At 35.5% G+C, this 12,714-nt stretch overlaps 1 protein-coding gene across 12 annotated transcripts in view; it reads right to left on the bottom strand.

The window, feature by feature from the left end:
* The window catches only part of LOC122627550 (teneurin-m), a 674,747-nt gene that overhangs the window by 41,245 nt on the left and 620,788 nt on the right, over positions 1-12,714 (bottom strand). The window contains exon 1 of one of the 12 annotated variants that reach the window (XM_043808719.1): positions 8,726-10,175. The exons of 10 other annotated variants lie outside the window; for them this stretch is intronic. In XM_043808719.1, the coding sequence (XP_043664654.1) occupies positions 8,726-8,831 (106 nt within the window). In that variant the 5' untranslated portion in view covers positions 8,832-10,175. Of the gene's footprint in view, positions 1-8,725; positions 10,176-12,714 lie in introns of those variants that run through there. One more of the 12 variants, XM_043808721.1, reaches the window with a different exon arrangement.

The raw sequence follows: 12,714 nt of genomic DNA, 5'->3' as shown, positions 1-12,714 counted from the left end.
ATTATTGTCATGTACGATATTATTATAATCTTTCATTTGACAATATTTTCTTGTATAATCAATTTTTCTTTATTATATTACTAAATTGCTTTAAGATCGTATGAAACAATAAAAAAGACTATAATAACTTTAGTAAAAGTGTAAAATTTTTAAATTATAATTATTGTTGCGTCACAATATTATTACAATATTATTATAATTTTTCATTTAAAAATAAAAATATTTTTGTATAATTATCTAAGTATTCTAATTGTTAGATATATAATATTAATAGATGATTTTGTAATCTACATTTTTACCAATATTCTTTCTATACCTTTCATCGATTTATTATTTAATATGTCGTTCACCAGTTCTATCATGTAACCTCATTAATAGATCTAATCGCTTTGAGTGTGATTTATCGTTTTTTCCTTTTTCGATTTCATTATAACATTCCATTTACTCATAAATGCTGATCTTAATGTTAATTAGCTTGTCTTTCTTCTACCCACGTTATTTTCGATTGCAGCATCCGCTTTCACGGAGCAGAGCCGGAAGTATCGATGATAACTGTTTTCTAATTCATTAGCCAACCTCTATAGAAATCTTTCCTCTCATCGTTTAACGTCAACGTCGACATTGATCTAGAAATCTTTAATTCTGCTATATATTCGCTTTTAAATCGAGTAAAACGAATATATATATATATATTTTATATATATTATATATTATATTATATATATAAAATTATATTTTATATTACAAATATAAATATTATATATACAAAATTACATTTGAAATTATAAATATATATGTATATATTTTAAAATAAATAATAAATAAAAGTATATTTTAAATTATACATACATATATATATATATGTATAAAATTATATATTATATTCTATATGTATAAATATATCTATATATATATTCGTTTTGTTCGATTTAAAATCGAATACACACACACACACACACACACACACACACACATAAACACAAATATACACACACAGATTACGTAGGTACCTGCTGTTGAACAAGAATCGTAGAGAATTAATTACTATCGACGGATTTAAGTACGTAGGCGTTAACTGGACGTCGCATGCGATCACGCTCGATTTCCCTGACAGTTAACGTAATTAACGATCTTAGAAATCGCCTACGGGCTACGTTCGAAGAAAACAATTAACAAATCGTGAACTCGATATAAAACACCTTCGTCCTGTATATTATGCAACAAGAACAGGACGAGAATTTTCTTTAGTTACTTGTCCTCCTGATTAATAACGAGTCGAACGCAAACAATTTCCTAATTGTTTTACGAAATAAGTTCGAAGGACAATCATCGCCATCATCGCATCGTTGTCGTCGTCCTTGTCGTCTTGTTTTTGAATCATAGATTTCGTCTAGATAACAAATAGCAGTCACGTTCTGTAATTAATTCTCTTTGCTGGTTAGTCCTGTTTTTCTTTGTTCTTTTTTTTTTTATGTCATCGGCATAGCACTCGTCCTTATCACCCTTCCCTCCCACTCTTCGTCCCTTCGTCACCATTTTACTTTTTCACTCCCACTCCCACTTCTATTTATCCCTATCTACCCATCCCAACGAGCAAACGCGTTGGACACCCGGCTACGATAATCACACGGCTCGACATTGGTAATTGGAAATCTACGATCGGAACATCGGTTAGCCGAGCTTATCGACGACAGAACAGAAACCTTCGCGTGGAATTAATTAGTTCAGAGTGCGTGAGCGGGACGGAGAAGAACGGGAAAGAAAAAAAGGAGAAGAAAGAAAAAAGATAGAAAGATAGAAAAAAAAGAAGATAGAGAAGAAGAAGAAGAAGAAGAAGAAGAAGAGGCGTTAACGACTCGTCGAACGATCCAAGCCTACGATTTTTTTACTTCGTCTAGGACGTTCGTTAATCGGTGCAATTAATGAACGATAGTGATCGTTCGTCCTTTTTTCTTTTCTATAGGACCACTTCTCTTCTTCCAAGATCAACGTGCCAACCTATCTCCTTCTTTTACTCTTTTCTTCTCTCTTTCTCTTATACATACACGTATACATACAAACGCACCCCCCACACATATACTTTTACTGCTTCGAATCCGGTGAAATAAGATCCAAGAGAAGCGAGTTCGAACTATTAATTAAAGACCCTCCGCCGCGCGAGAAGGCGAAGTCGTTAGAGTTCACCTACGTAAAGAAAAGAGCCAAGTGATTTACAGAACGCAGAGGATCGAAAGAGTAAGAGTAAGAGAGAAAGAGAGAGAGAGGAAGAGATAGATAGATAGATAGAGAGAGAGAGAGAGAGAGAGAGAGAGAGAGAGAGAGAGATCCGAACTTTCGAACCCGGATATCTCGCGCTGCACGTTTCCATGGTGTTCCTCTTTCAATTCTCTTTCCTTCATTTCCTCCCCTCTACCTTCTTCTTCTTCTTCTTCTTTCGTTAATGAAAAGGACGATTCGACAGTAGCTATAGCCATGATTCGAACGATCGGTCGATAACTTTTCAAGAATTAACGAGAACATGCCTTTGAAATAGATTAGTCTACTATGTACATTTATTTAATATATGCATGTGTATATATATATATATATGTATGTATGTATGTATTATATATATATATATGTTGTATTGCTAAATAATTCGTAGGGACATTAATATGAAAATTTGAGAGGGAAATTTTCTATTAAAAGAAAGATCTTAAGAAAAAGAGAATATAAAAGAAAAAGAAAAAATAAAGGGACAAAAAAAATGAAAGAGAAGTGTCCTACGAGATTTCTACGTGGACGTATTATATCAATTCGATAAAAGAAAATGTCTCAATTTTTATCAATTTTCATCAATAGCTTGTTAATTCATTTATAATCAATCATTCGATTTTCTATTTGCGTATTTCCGAAGAAGATAGAAAAAAGAAGAAATAAATAAATGAATTCATACTCGATTCGTTGATCGATCGGACAGTAATTGGCTTTGACACAGTTTTCTCTTAGACGTTACGGTCCACTTAGAACTAGAAATAGAAAGATAGACGGAGAGAGACATACAAACAGAAAGAAAGAAAGAGAAAGAAAGAAAGAGAGAGAGAGAGAGAAGAAAGAAAAAGATATATATAAAAAGAAAGAAGAGACGGGTTAAAGGAAGCAAAAAGAGAAAGAAAGAAAGAAAAGAGATAGAAAGGGAGAGAGAGAGAGAGAGAGAGAGAGAAGAGGGATGTTTGTGGTAAGAAGAAAAAGAGAAAGAGAGAGAGAGAGACAGAGAATTCTTCGATCCTAAGCCAAGTTCGCCGGCAATTAGATTCCAGAGAGCTGGTCTATGGGTCGACGTAGACGAGCAACCGATAACCACGCACGTGCCTCTAATGAGAATCGAAGCTACGTTATTTTCTCTCTCTGTCTCCTTCACTCTCTCTCTCTCTCTCTCTCTCTCTCTCTCTCTCTCTCTCTCTCTTTATCTACCTGTCTCTTTCACTCTCTCTTTCTCTCCTTCTCTTTCTATCTTTGTCTCTCTCTCTCTCTCTCTCTCTCTCTCTTACTCAAGCAACGGCCACAGCAGAAAGCGACTAGACGGTGGTCTCTCCGATCGTTTCTTCCCTCGAAGCGTTCCCCGTACCTTATCCTTCGTCCGCTTGTTATTACGAGACGTTAATCTCGATAGAGCAGCCTGCCGCGTAATTCAAGAAGGCTGCCCTCGTTATATTGGTATTTTAGCGTCGGAGGCGGTAATAGGTACCGCTGTGGGGGGTTATTACGAGTAGCTCGAACGATGCCCGTGTTACACCGTGTTCGACTCGAACCCAGCATCTCACTTTTCCTTCCATCGAAGAAGATCCTTTAGATCTTCTTCAGATACTCTTTTCGTCGGTAGAATAACAGGATCAAAAGATGTCTAGTAATTTCTTAATTAATCTTATTTTTCTCTTTTCCTTTCTGTTTTACTTTTCTTCTTGTTTGTTTTTTCTATTGTATTCTTTTTCTTTGTTTTTTTTTTTTTTTTTTCTTTGTGATTCTTTCATCCTACGTCGTAGTTGTCAAATTGTAATATTGTGATATTCCCTATATGTAGAATATTTGATTATATTTATATATAGATCTTGATATATTTTATTATGTATATAATTGTACATGTATATTTTATCGTTATTACATAGATCTCGTTTTGAATATATTTAATTAAATTTATTTAGAAGAATTATATAGAAGAATTATATAAATTATATAGAACTCGTTTCTATTTCATTTATCGGTTGACAATTTATTTTATTGTTAAAAAAGTGGAAGAAAGAAGAAAGAAAAAACAAAAGGTAAAAAAAAAAAAAAGAAACTAAAACTCTTCGTTGGTGGAAATAACGAAAGAGATTAATATACGTATGCGTAATATAAAATTAAGAATTTTATTATACCTTATTATTCAGTATATAATATTTATTATTATACTGAAAAATAATTCGTATTTGAAATTTAAAGGATTAACAAGATCCAGGTAATTTCAAGATTGTTAAAGTTGATATTTAGGATTAGGAACGATCGATCGGACGTCGATAGTATTTGCAATTCTTGCGGAAAGGATGGCGGTGGAAGGAGTGCGAAAATTTGCGGCGCGCCGGAAACAGGAAGGGGTGTGCAAGAAAAGAGAGAGAGAGAGAGAGAGAGAGAGAGAGAGAGAGAGAGATGAGGGGGAGGGGAGTCTAGTATCTCCCGGTCGTTTCGAAGGATCGTTACGATGCAATTCAGGCACGTAGGACTGACTGGTGCATCGAGGGGCACCTATCTCGAAACTTGAATGTAGTTAAAGTGAATAAGTTTAATGAGCTACGTTGCGAGAAGGGAAGCATAGAAGGAGAAGAGGAGAAGAAAGGGGAGGTACAGAAAGGAAACACTTCCTCGACTTCTGCTTTGATTCTGGATAGAAACTAAACCTGAACCACAGCAATTCCTTTTCAACGATCTTTAGCTAAAGGATTGAAGGAAATTCTAGAACGTTTAAGTTACTATAACGGCGAACAACTTCGCGATTAAATCAAGATAAGACGTTAAAAGATATAATACAAATAATCCGAAATAATGATATTATTTTAAAAACTAAAAAATCTTCTGAGATAATGAACTTTATCCTAACGTAATTTCCTCTACCACTATCATCCCTTATATCAAATTATATTATTTGGGACAAAAATATATTGAAAATTTCAAATAACGATTCTAATGCTTTTATATTATATAAATTCAGAAACAATGAGAGAGACAGAGAGAGAGAGAGAGAGATAGATAGATAGATAGAGTTAGAGATAGACATAGAGAAAGAAAGAGAGAAAGAAAGAAAGAGAGAGAGAGAGAGAGAGAGAGAGACAGTAGAGAGTAGAGATATCAAACAAGGAAATATTGTCAAAGAGAAGTTTACGAAACGTAAAATCCGGCTCGATGGTGCGGTCTGGTGTATGCGTGCGTGCGAACGAGCCTTAAGGTTACCGCAGGGAGTTACCTGATAAACCGCGCGACATTTGGAAATGTCAGAGTGATAAATACACGAGCGACGTGGTAATGTAAGCGAGTGCCTCTTCACTTCTTCCTCTTTTCCCTTCTTTTCTCTTCGAACACGAGCACTCATCGTGGCACATGCTTCGTTCCTCCTCTTTATACTAGTACTATTACTACTACTATTACTACTACTACTACTTCTATAGTATTACTACTATTTCTTCTCGTCTTCTTCCTCATCCTCCATCTTAGAAGGAGGCGAAAGTGTTCCTTTCCGAACGATCGATTCCCTTCCCTAAAATAAATCCTTTATCGTGACGTAGAGATCGGGGAGACTGCTATCGTACTATCTCTCTTTCTCTCTCTCACTCTCTTTTTCTTTCTCTTTCTTTCTTTCCTTTTTCTTTCTTGGTTCTTTCTATAGGAAGAACGTTAAATCTCGCCTCACCCTCAACGTCGCTAGTATCCAATCTTCAACGCAGAAGAATTCTCTTCGATCGCGAACGGATAATCTCGAGCAAGAAGAAGAAGAAGAAGAAGAAGAAGAAGAAGAAGAAAAAGAAGAAGTAGTAGTAGTAGTAGTAGTAGTAGTAGTAGAAGAAGAAGAAGAAGAAGAAGAAGAAGAAGAAGAAAGTAAACGCAAGAAAACCGCATGGCCTTGTGTCTCTTTTCTCCTTCTTCTTCTTCTGCTTTTTCTTTCTCTTGTTCTCCCTTTAGATTCGTTCAACAGTGAAAGTGTTTGCCTTTCGCGATTGATTCGCGTTGAAAATGTGGCTTTTCTCGCGAGAAATTCTCCTTACTCGTAATAGTTGCTAGATCAGTGCTCGTTTCCGATTTATAGCACCGGTCGATCTTGTTCGTTTATTTGTACGCGTATATAGGTACATAGACGAACAGCGTCGAACTCGCGTAAAACGAGCTCAAAATAAAAATATGTATATATATATATATGTATATATATTGAGAGTGGAAGAGCTAGATAGCTATCTTAATTCGCATGCACTGCACGACGAATTTATGTTTATCGTTATATCGTTATGAGTTCTACTTTATGTCCGCGTTTAGTCTCACATTCGCTCTTACTCTCGTCGTTCTCGCTTGTATTTACATCTTTATTTGTAACAAAACCAAAAAAGAGAACAAATCGAAAACAGAGAAAAAGAAAAAGAAGGAAAGGAATAGTAGTAAAAATATTTAACAATTATTTATAAAAAATTTAGTCTCATATTCGCTCTTAATTTTTACAGTTCTCACTCGTATTTATATCTTTGCTTGTAAAAAGCAAAATGAAATAAAAAAAAAACAAGAAGAAAAAGAAGAAAAAAAAGGAATAGTAGTAAAAATATTTAACACTAATTTATAACACATTTAGTCTCGCATTCGCTCTTAAATTTTTACTGTTCTCACTCACGTATTTATATTTTTGCTTGTAAAAAACAAAATGAAACAAACAAAAAAAAAAAACAAGAAGAAAAAGAAGAAAAAAAGGAATAATAGTTAAAATATTTAACAATGATTTATAAAAAATTTAGTCTCATATTCGCTCTTATTCTAACAGTTCTCATTTGTATTTACATTTTTGATGGTAAAGAACAGAAAAAAAAAAACAAAACAAAAAATAAGAAGAAAAAGAAAAAAAGGAATAGTAGTAAAAATATCTAACAATAATTCATAACTCGTTTAGTCTCACATTCGCTCTTATTCTACAGTTTTCGCATCTCTGTTTGTAAAAAATTAAAAAAAAAAAGAAAAAAAGAATTACAAAATAAAACAAAAAATTAAATTGAAGAAAAAAGAGGAATAGTAGTAAAAATATTTAACAATAATTCATAACTCGTTTAGTCTCACATTCGCTCTTATTCTACAGTTTTCGTATCTCTGTTTGTAAAAAATCAAAAAAAAAAAAAAAGAATTACAAAATAAAACAAAAAATTAAAAAGAAGAAGAAAAAGAAGAGAAAAGAGGAATAGTATGAAAAATATTTAACAATAATTAATAAAACATTTAGTCTCACATCGGTTCTCTTATTCTAACAATTCTCACTCGCATTTACATCTTTGCTTGTAGAAAACAAAATAAAACAAAGAGACAAGAAAGAAAACAAAAAGAAAAAGAAGAAGAACAAGAACAAGAAAAGAAAAAGGGATAGTAATAAAAATATTTAATAATAATTCATAACCTCAGACGAGAATAGGTAACGATTTGAATACGTCATTTTCTAGATACGTCTCTCTATTTCGTTCGTAAAGTGAGAAAGATTTTTTTCCCTTTCCTACATCTCTACACCATCTCTTCTCTTCTTTCCACCCCTACTGGTCTCACAACGTTACTCAACCCCCGAAAATCGTTCACCATTTCCATTTCACCGTGGCATCCCGACGAGACGCGCCCTTCCTGTGCGTAAAAAGTTTCACCCGGTGTGATTTCGAAATGTCATCCCTGACAAATACGCCCGGCGCGATAATGTACGCTCTCGCGTGACATCGACCGAGAGGGATGTAATCCCCTTTTTTCTTCTACTTCTTCTTCTTCTACTTCTGTTTCTTCTTTCTTATTTCTTCTTCTTATTTTTTTTCTACCCTTTGTCCCTATTTCGTTCACGTTGTTTCTCGTTTTAACTCTTTGAGATTACGATTTTAAAGAAAAGAAAGAAAGAAAGAAAAAAAAAACACCCAAACTGCATAGAGTTTTTTAATAAAATTAATAAATAGTGAATAATAAATAATATTAATAATTTTTAATAATAAATTAACTTGACAAGAGAATATCAAACCGTACGATTACGAATAATATCAACTATTCAAGAATGCTTAAAAATATATCTCATTATGCATAAAAAGTTAGATAAGAAGATGGGAGGGTGTTTAACCTACTTAACGTCAAAGAGTTGAACAATAAACAGAGTAAAATTCGAATTGTTAGCAATTCTCGCGATTCTTTTGATTCTCTTTCATTGTATCGTAGAAAATAAAAACGAATTATAGATCGTAGCGAAGTATAGATCGAAATAAGGGATAAGCGCAGAATTGGAAGAGTTTCTCGTTGATGTAAAAACAGAAAACAAAAAAAAAACAAAAAAAAAAAAAGAAGAAACAAACAAGAAGAAAAAGAAGAAGAAGAAGAAGAAGAAAATGAAAAAGAGAGAACAAAAAAAAAGAAAAGAAACGCGAGTTGCCAGGGGGAAGAAAAAGTAAAGTAGTAACGCGCTCGTAGAAGTTGGCCAGAGTGAGAGAGGAAGAGAAATACCACCCACCTCGACCACCACCGTAGCAGTACGTATACTCGTTGTAATCCATGGAGGGCCTCTTGAGTAATCCTTCGCTCGGCACTAGATCCAATAAAGCCGTGGGATCGCACATCGAGCTGATCTTTCACCGTTCACTTTCATACGGATGAAAAATGGGAAAGAAAATTACTATCACGAGAGAGTTATCACCACTAACCGGGGCGAATTTATATTTTCTTCTCTTTCTTCTCTTAAAACGTTACTCCTCCCTTTGAACTATTTTGTCCTTTCTTCTTTTCTTTCTTTTTCTTTTGTTTCGTTTTTTTTTTTTTTTTATTATCTCCTCCTTTCCTTCGTTTCTTTATATCTTTCTTTTCTTTATCTTTTTTCTTGATTTATTTTTTCTTGTAACCCCCGTAAACACGATTCCACCGAGGGAGAGACAACGTCGATCCTTCCGGTTTGAAAACTTCAAAGGGAAGGCCACGCGACGTCGATGGATGGCACAACGCGAGTTACAAAGGTGCTACTTTCAGCAACACTAGCACAACACCGTATCACGTAAAAAAGGAATGACACGCACGTACTAAAATTAAACCATGCTTCGTTTCAATGATACGACGAAACACTTTCTTCCTTTCGTTTTCGTTGTCAAGGGATGATATACGTAGGTATACATATGTGTGTGTATGTGCAACACACAGAAAAATAAGAAATAGATCGAAGAGATAGAAAATACGAAAACGTCCAGCGTCTTCGACGGTGCACAGATCGATCTTTACGACGATCGGCGTCGTTAAACGAAGGAAAAAAAATATATAACACTTTTCCTGTCGAACTCGTCTCTCTCTCTCTCTCTCTCTCTCTCTCTCTCTTTCTCTCTCTCTCTCTTTTTCTTTTTCTCTTTTTTCTGCCGCGTAGAATCGATAAACGATTACACCACCCTCGACGGCTGTGATTTCCGCACGATGGCCCGTGACTAAACGAAAGCGGAGCGGACGGCGTGGGACATTTCTCGTGTGCCCGTTGTTGGAGAAAGGGGAAAGAGAGAGAAAAAGAGAGAGGGAGAGAGAGAGAGAAAATAACAACAACAAAACTGCGATCGACGAAGAGACGTCGATTCGTTCCAACGATACAGCCAGTTTCTTTTTCGATCAATGATTTGTAAATCACCGATAATCCACGGAACAAACACGTTCTTCTCTCTTTTATTTTTCTTTATTTACTTAAAATTTCTCGTCTTAACTTTTGTCACAGCCGATCGTTAAATAACGAATCCACTTATTTTCTTATAAATTCGTAAATAAAATATGTATTCGTATACACACATCAACTTTTATCGAACGACGTTAATCGGGCGCACGTGTTGTTTGGACTTCACACTATCGAACACTTTAGAAATTTTCTTTCTTCGATACACGTGGAATGGATCGCGTTGGTGATAATTTTTGAAAAATAAACTTTTTTTTAATTGAAAGTAACGAGGAGAATAAAGTTGCGAACCGAACGCTTACGCGGTCGGTGACAGACTGAGAATACAACGGCGAGAGACGACTCCCGCCACTGAACGGGAAGTTGAAGTGAGGGTGGTGGGGAGAGGGTGAGTGAGTGAGAGAGAGAGAGAGAGAGGAAGAGAGAGGGAGAATGATATCGCAAGTGGGGATACCTACGACGAGTAACTTCGTGTAAGATGGTGGGGTACAATTCTGAAATTCGAAGAGTGGGGGAACAACAGCCGGTCCATGGCTCGATCACACAACACCCATTACTTTGTGGATGCTGCAGCAGATTCCATCGCGAGGAGGATACGACGCTATCTTATTCTCTCCTTGTTCTATTTTATACAATCTTTTCTATATCGCGAATTATCTCGCACACGATTCGAATTTATTTCGAACTCTCGTTTAAAGCGTAGAGAAAAATTTACTGCTGATTTATTATTTCCTATTAATGAAAGTTTGACGAACGGTTTAAAAAATGTTTTTTTTCTTTCTTTTTTTTTTCTTTCGAAAGAAATAATTTCTTTTCTTCGTTTCTTTCTTTCTTTCTTTCTTTCTTTCTTTCATTTCTTTTTTTTTTTTTTTTCTTTTCTTTTCTAAAGAAAATATACCTAAGTAATTTTTTGGTTGTTAAAGAAAAGAGAGAAGAAAGGAAAAAGGGATGAATAGAACGAATCGCGATCGTTAAAATTCCATCGTTCTCAATAAAAGAGAAATCTTTTTCTGCTTTATATAATACATCTATGTTATGAGTTTTCAATAAGTTTGAAATCGTTGGAACGGTGTAACGACGAGCTCGTAAAACTCCTTGGAGCTTATAGAGCAAGTACTCAACTTGACGGTGAGTGATACATCGCGAATTAATGGTCAAGTATAATATAAGACACTGGTTTTAACGACGACAAGTCGAAGAGAGTTGTGCGATTGACGCAGAATTATAGCGTGATAGTTATTGCGTATTATATAGGTGCGACTGAAAAAAATTATGGAGTAAGAACGAACGATAATATTCTAGTAAATATTCGAATCCTATGTATTTTGACGTAACAGAGAGAGAGAGAGAGAGAGAGAGAGAGAGAGAGAGAGAGAAAGAGAGATTAGAAGATATACGTAGTACGTGTCCAATCTGTTTCTCTCGGATATATTTAACTGGGTCAAGATGATAAAAAGACTCGGGTCACTCGACCCTGTGTCTATATCATAATATCCATGCTAAAACGATTCATAAAGGGAAATCTAAGAGAATTATCAACGGCCATGTTGTTTAGTTGCACGACTCTTAAAATATTTCGCGATAATAAAAATTAATTGCGAAAAACAAAAAATCCTCCGTATAGGATAATCTATATAATAAATCTTTCTTTCAAATTCTATATCATATTTATAAATATTATAAAGATCGTAGGGTTCGTCGATTAAAGAGGCAATGGATCGTTTCTCACTGAAGAATTCTTTCGAGATAGTTTCCACGGGGGTCTCCTTTCGACGAGCTAGCAAACACACCATATGCCTTAATCCGTGCACGAGAGAAAAAAAAAAAAAAGAAAAAGAAAAGAGAGGAGAAAAGAAGATGCTCGTATCCAGAGGTACTCTCGAAAAGACGCGTAAACCTGATACTTTCAATACAAGAGAAGAGATTTTGTAGGTATCGTAGAGAGAAAGACAAAGATAAAAAGAATGAGAAAGAGAGAAAGAGAGAAAGAGAGAGGTATATAAAAGTTCCTAAGTTCCCAGGCAATGAAAACTCGCGTATAGGTGATCGTCTTTAAAGAAGAAGAGTGGAGGCGGAGAACGTAAAGGAATAGTGAACGACAAGGAAAGAAGAAAAGAGAGAGAGAGAGAGAGAGAGAGAAAGAGAGAGAAAGAGAGACGATCTGGAACCAGGAGTATGCGGGCTCGCATCGGTGTAAATCGACTTTTTATCGAAGCTCGCTGCGGAGTACTTCAAGTCGCCAAGCGGTCCCTCGTTAGAAGAAGGGTAATCCTCGTATCTCACTAACTTTATGTCTCTATAGAGCGGGAAAGCTAGAGAGAGAGAGAGAGAGAGAGAGAAAGAGAGAAAAGAAAGAGAGAGAGAAAGAGAGAGAGTTACCCCACGGACGATTCCCTTTAATCCTCTTAATCCACTATCGCTTGTAAAATAGTGGAGTTAAGCCAATAAAACTGCGAGAAGACGAGCGTGCGGGAGGTCCGAACGAATGTCGATGATTCTCTCTATCTCTTTCTCTCTATCTTTCTTTCTCTTTCTCTCTCTCTTTTTTTCTCTTCTGGACCGACAGGACGCTTGTAAGAAAGTGAAGGTGGACCGGAGAAAGAGGATCCCTCGAGGGCCTCGTAACATCTGCATACGAGAAAGATGCGAGTTCTCTTCGTTTATTGCACCGATGCTCCCGGCAACTTCTCGTTGTCTTCGTCTTCGTCTTCGTCTTCGTCTTCGTCAGTTTCCATCTCACCTTCGGGCGATACGTTCATGGCGTACGAAGAAGTCACGAAAGAAAATGATCTTATGAGACTCGA

This window comes from Vespula pensylvanica, chromosome 3 (assembly GCF_014466175.1).
Source record: "Vespula pensylvanica isolate Volc-1 chromosome 3, ASM1446617v1, whole genome shotgun sequence".
NCBI classification, from domain to species: Eukaryota; Metazoa; Arthropoda; class Insecta; order Hymenoptera; family Vespidae; genus Vespula; species Vespula pensylvanica.
The sequence above is the reverse complement of the archived record's forward strand: the minus strand, read 5'-3'. Positions and strand labels throughout refer to the sequence as shown.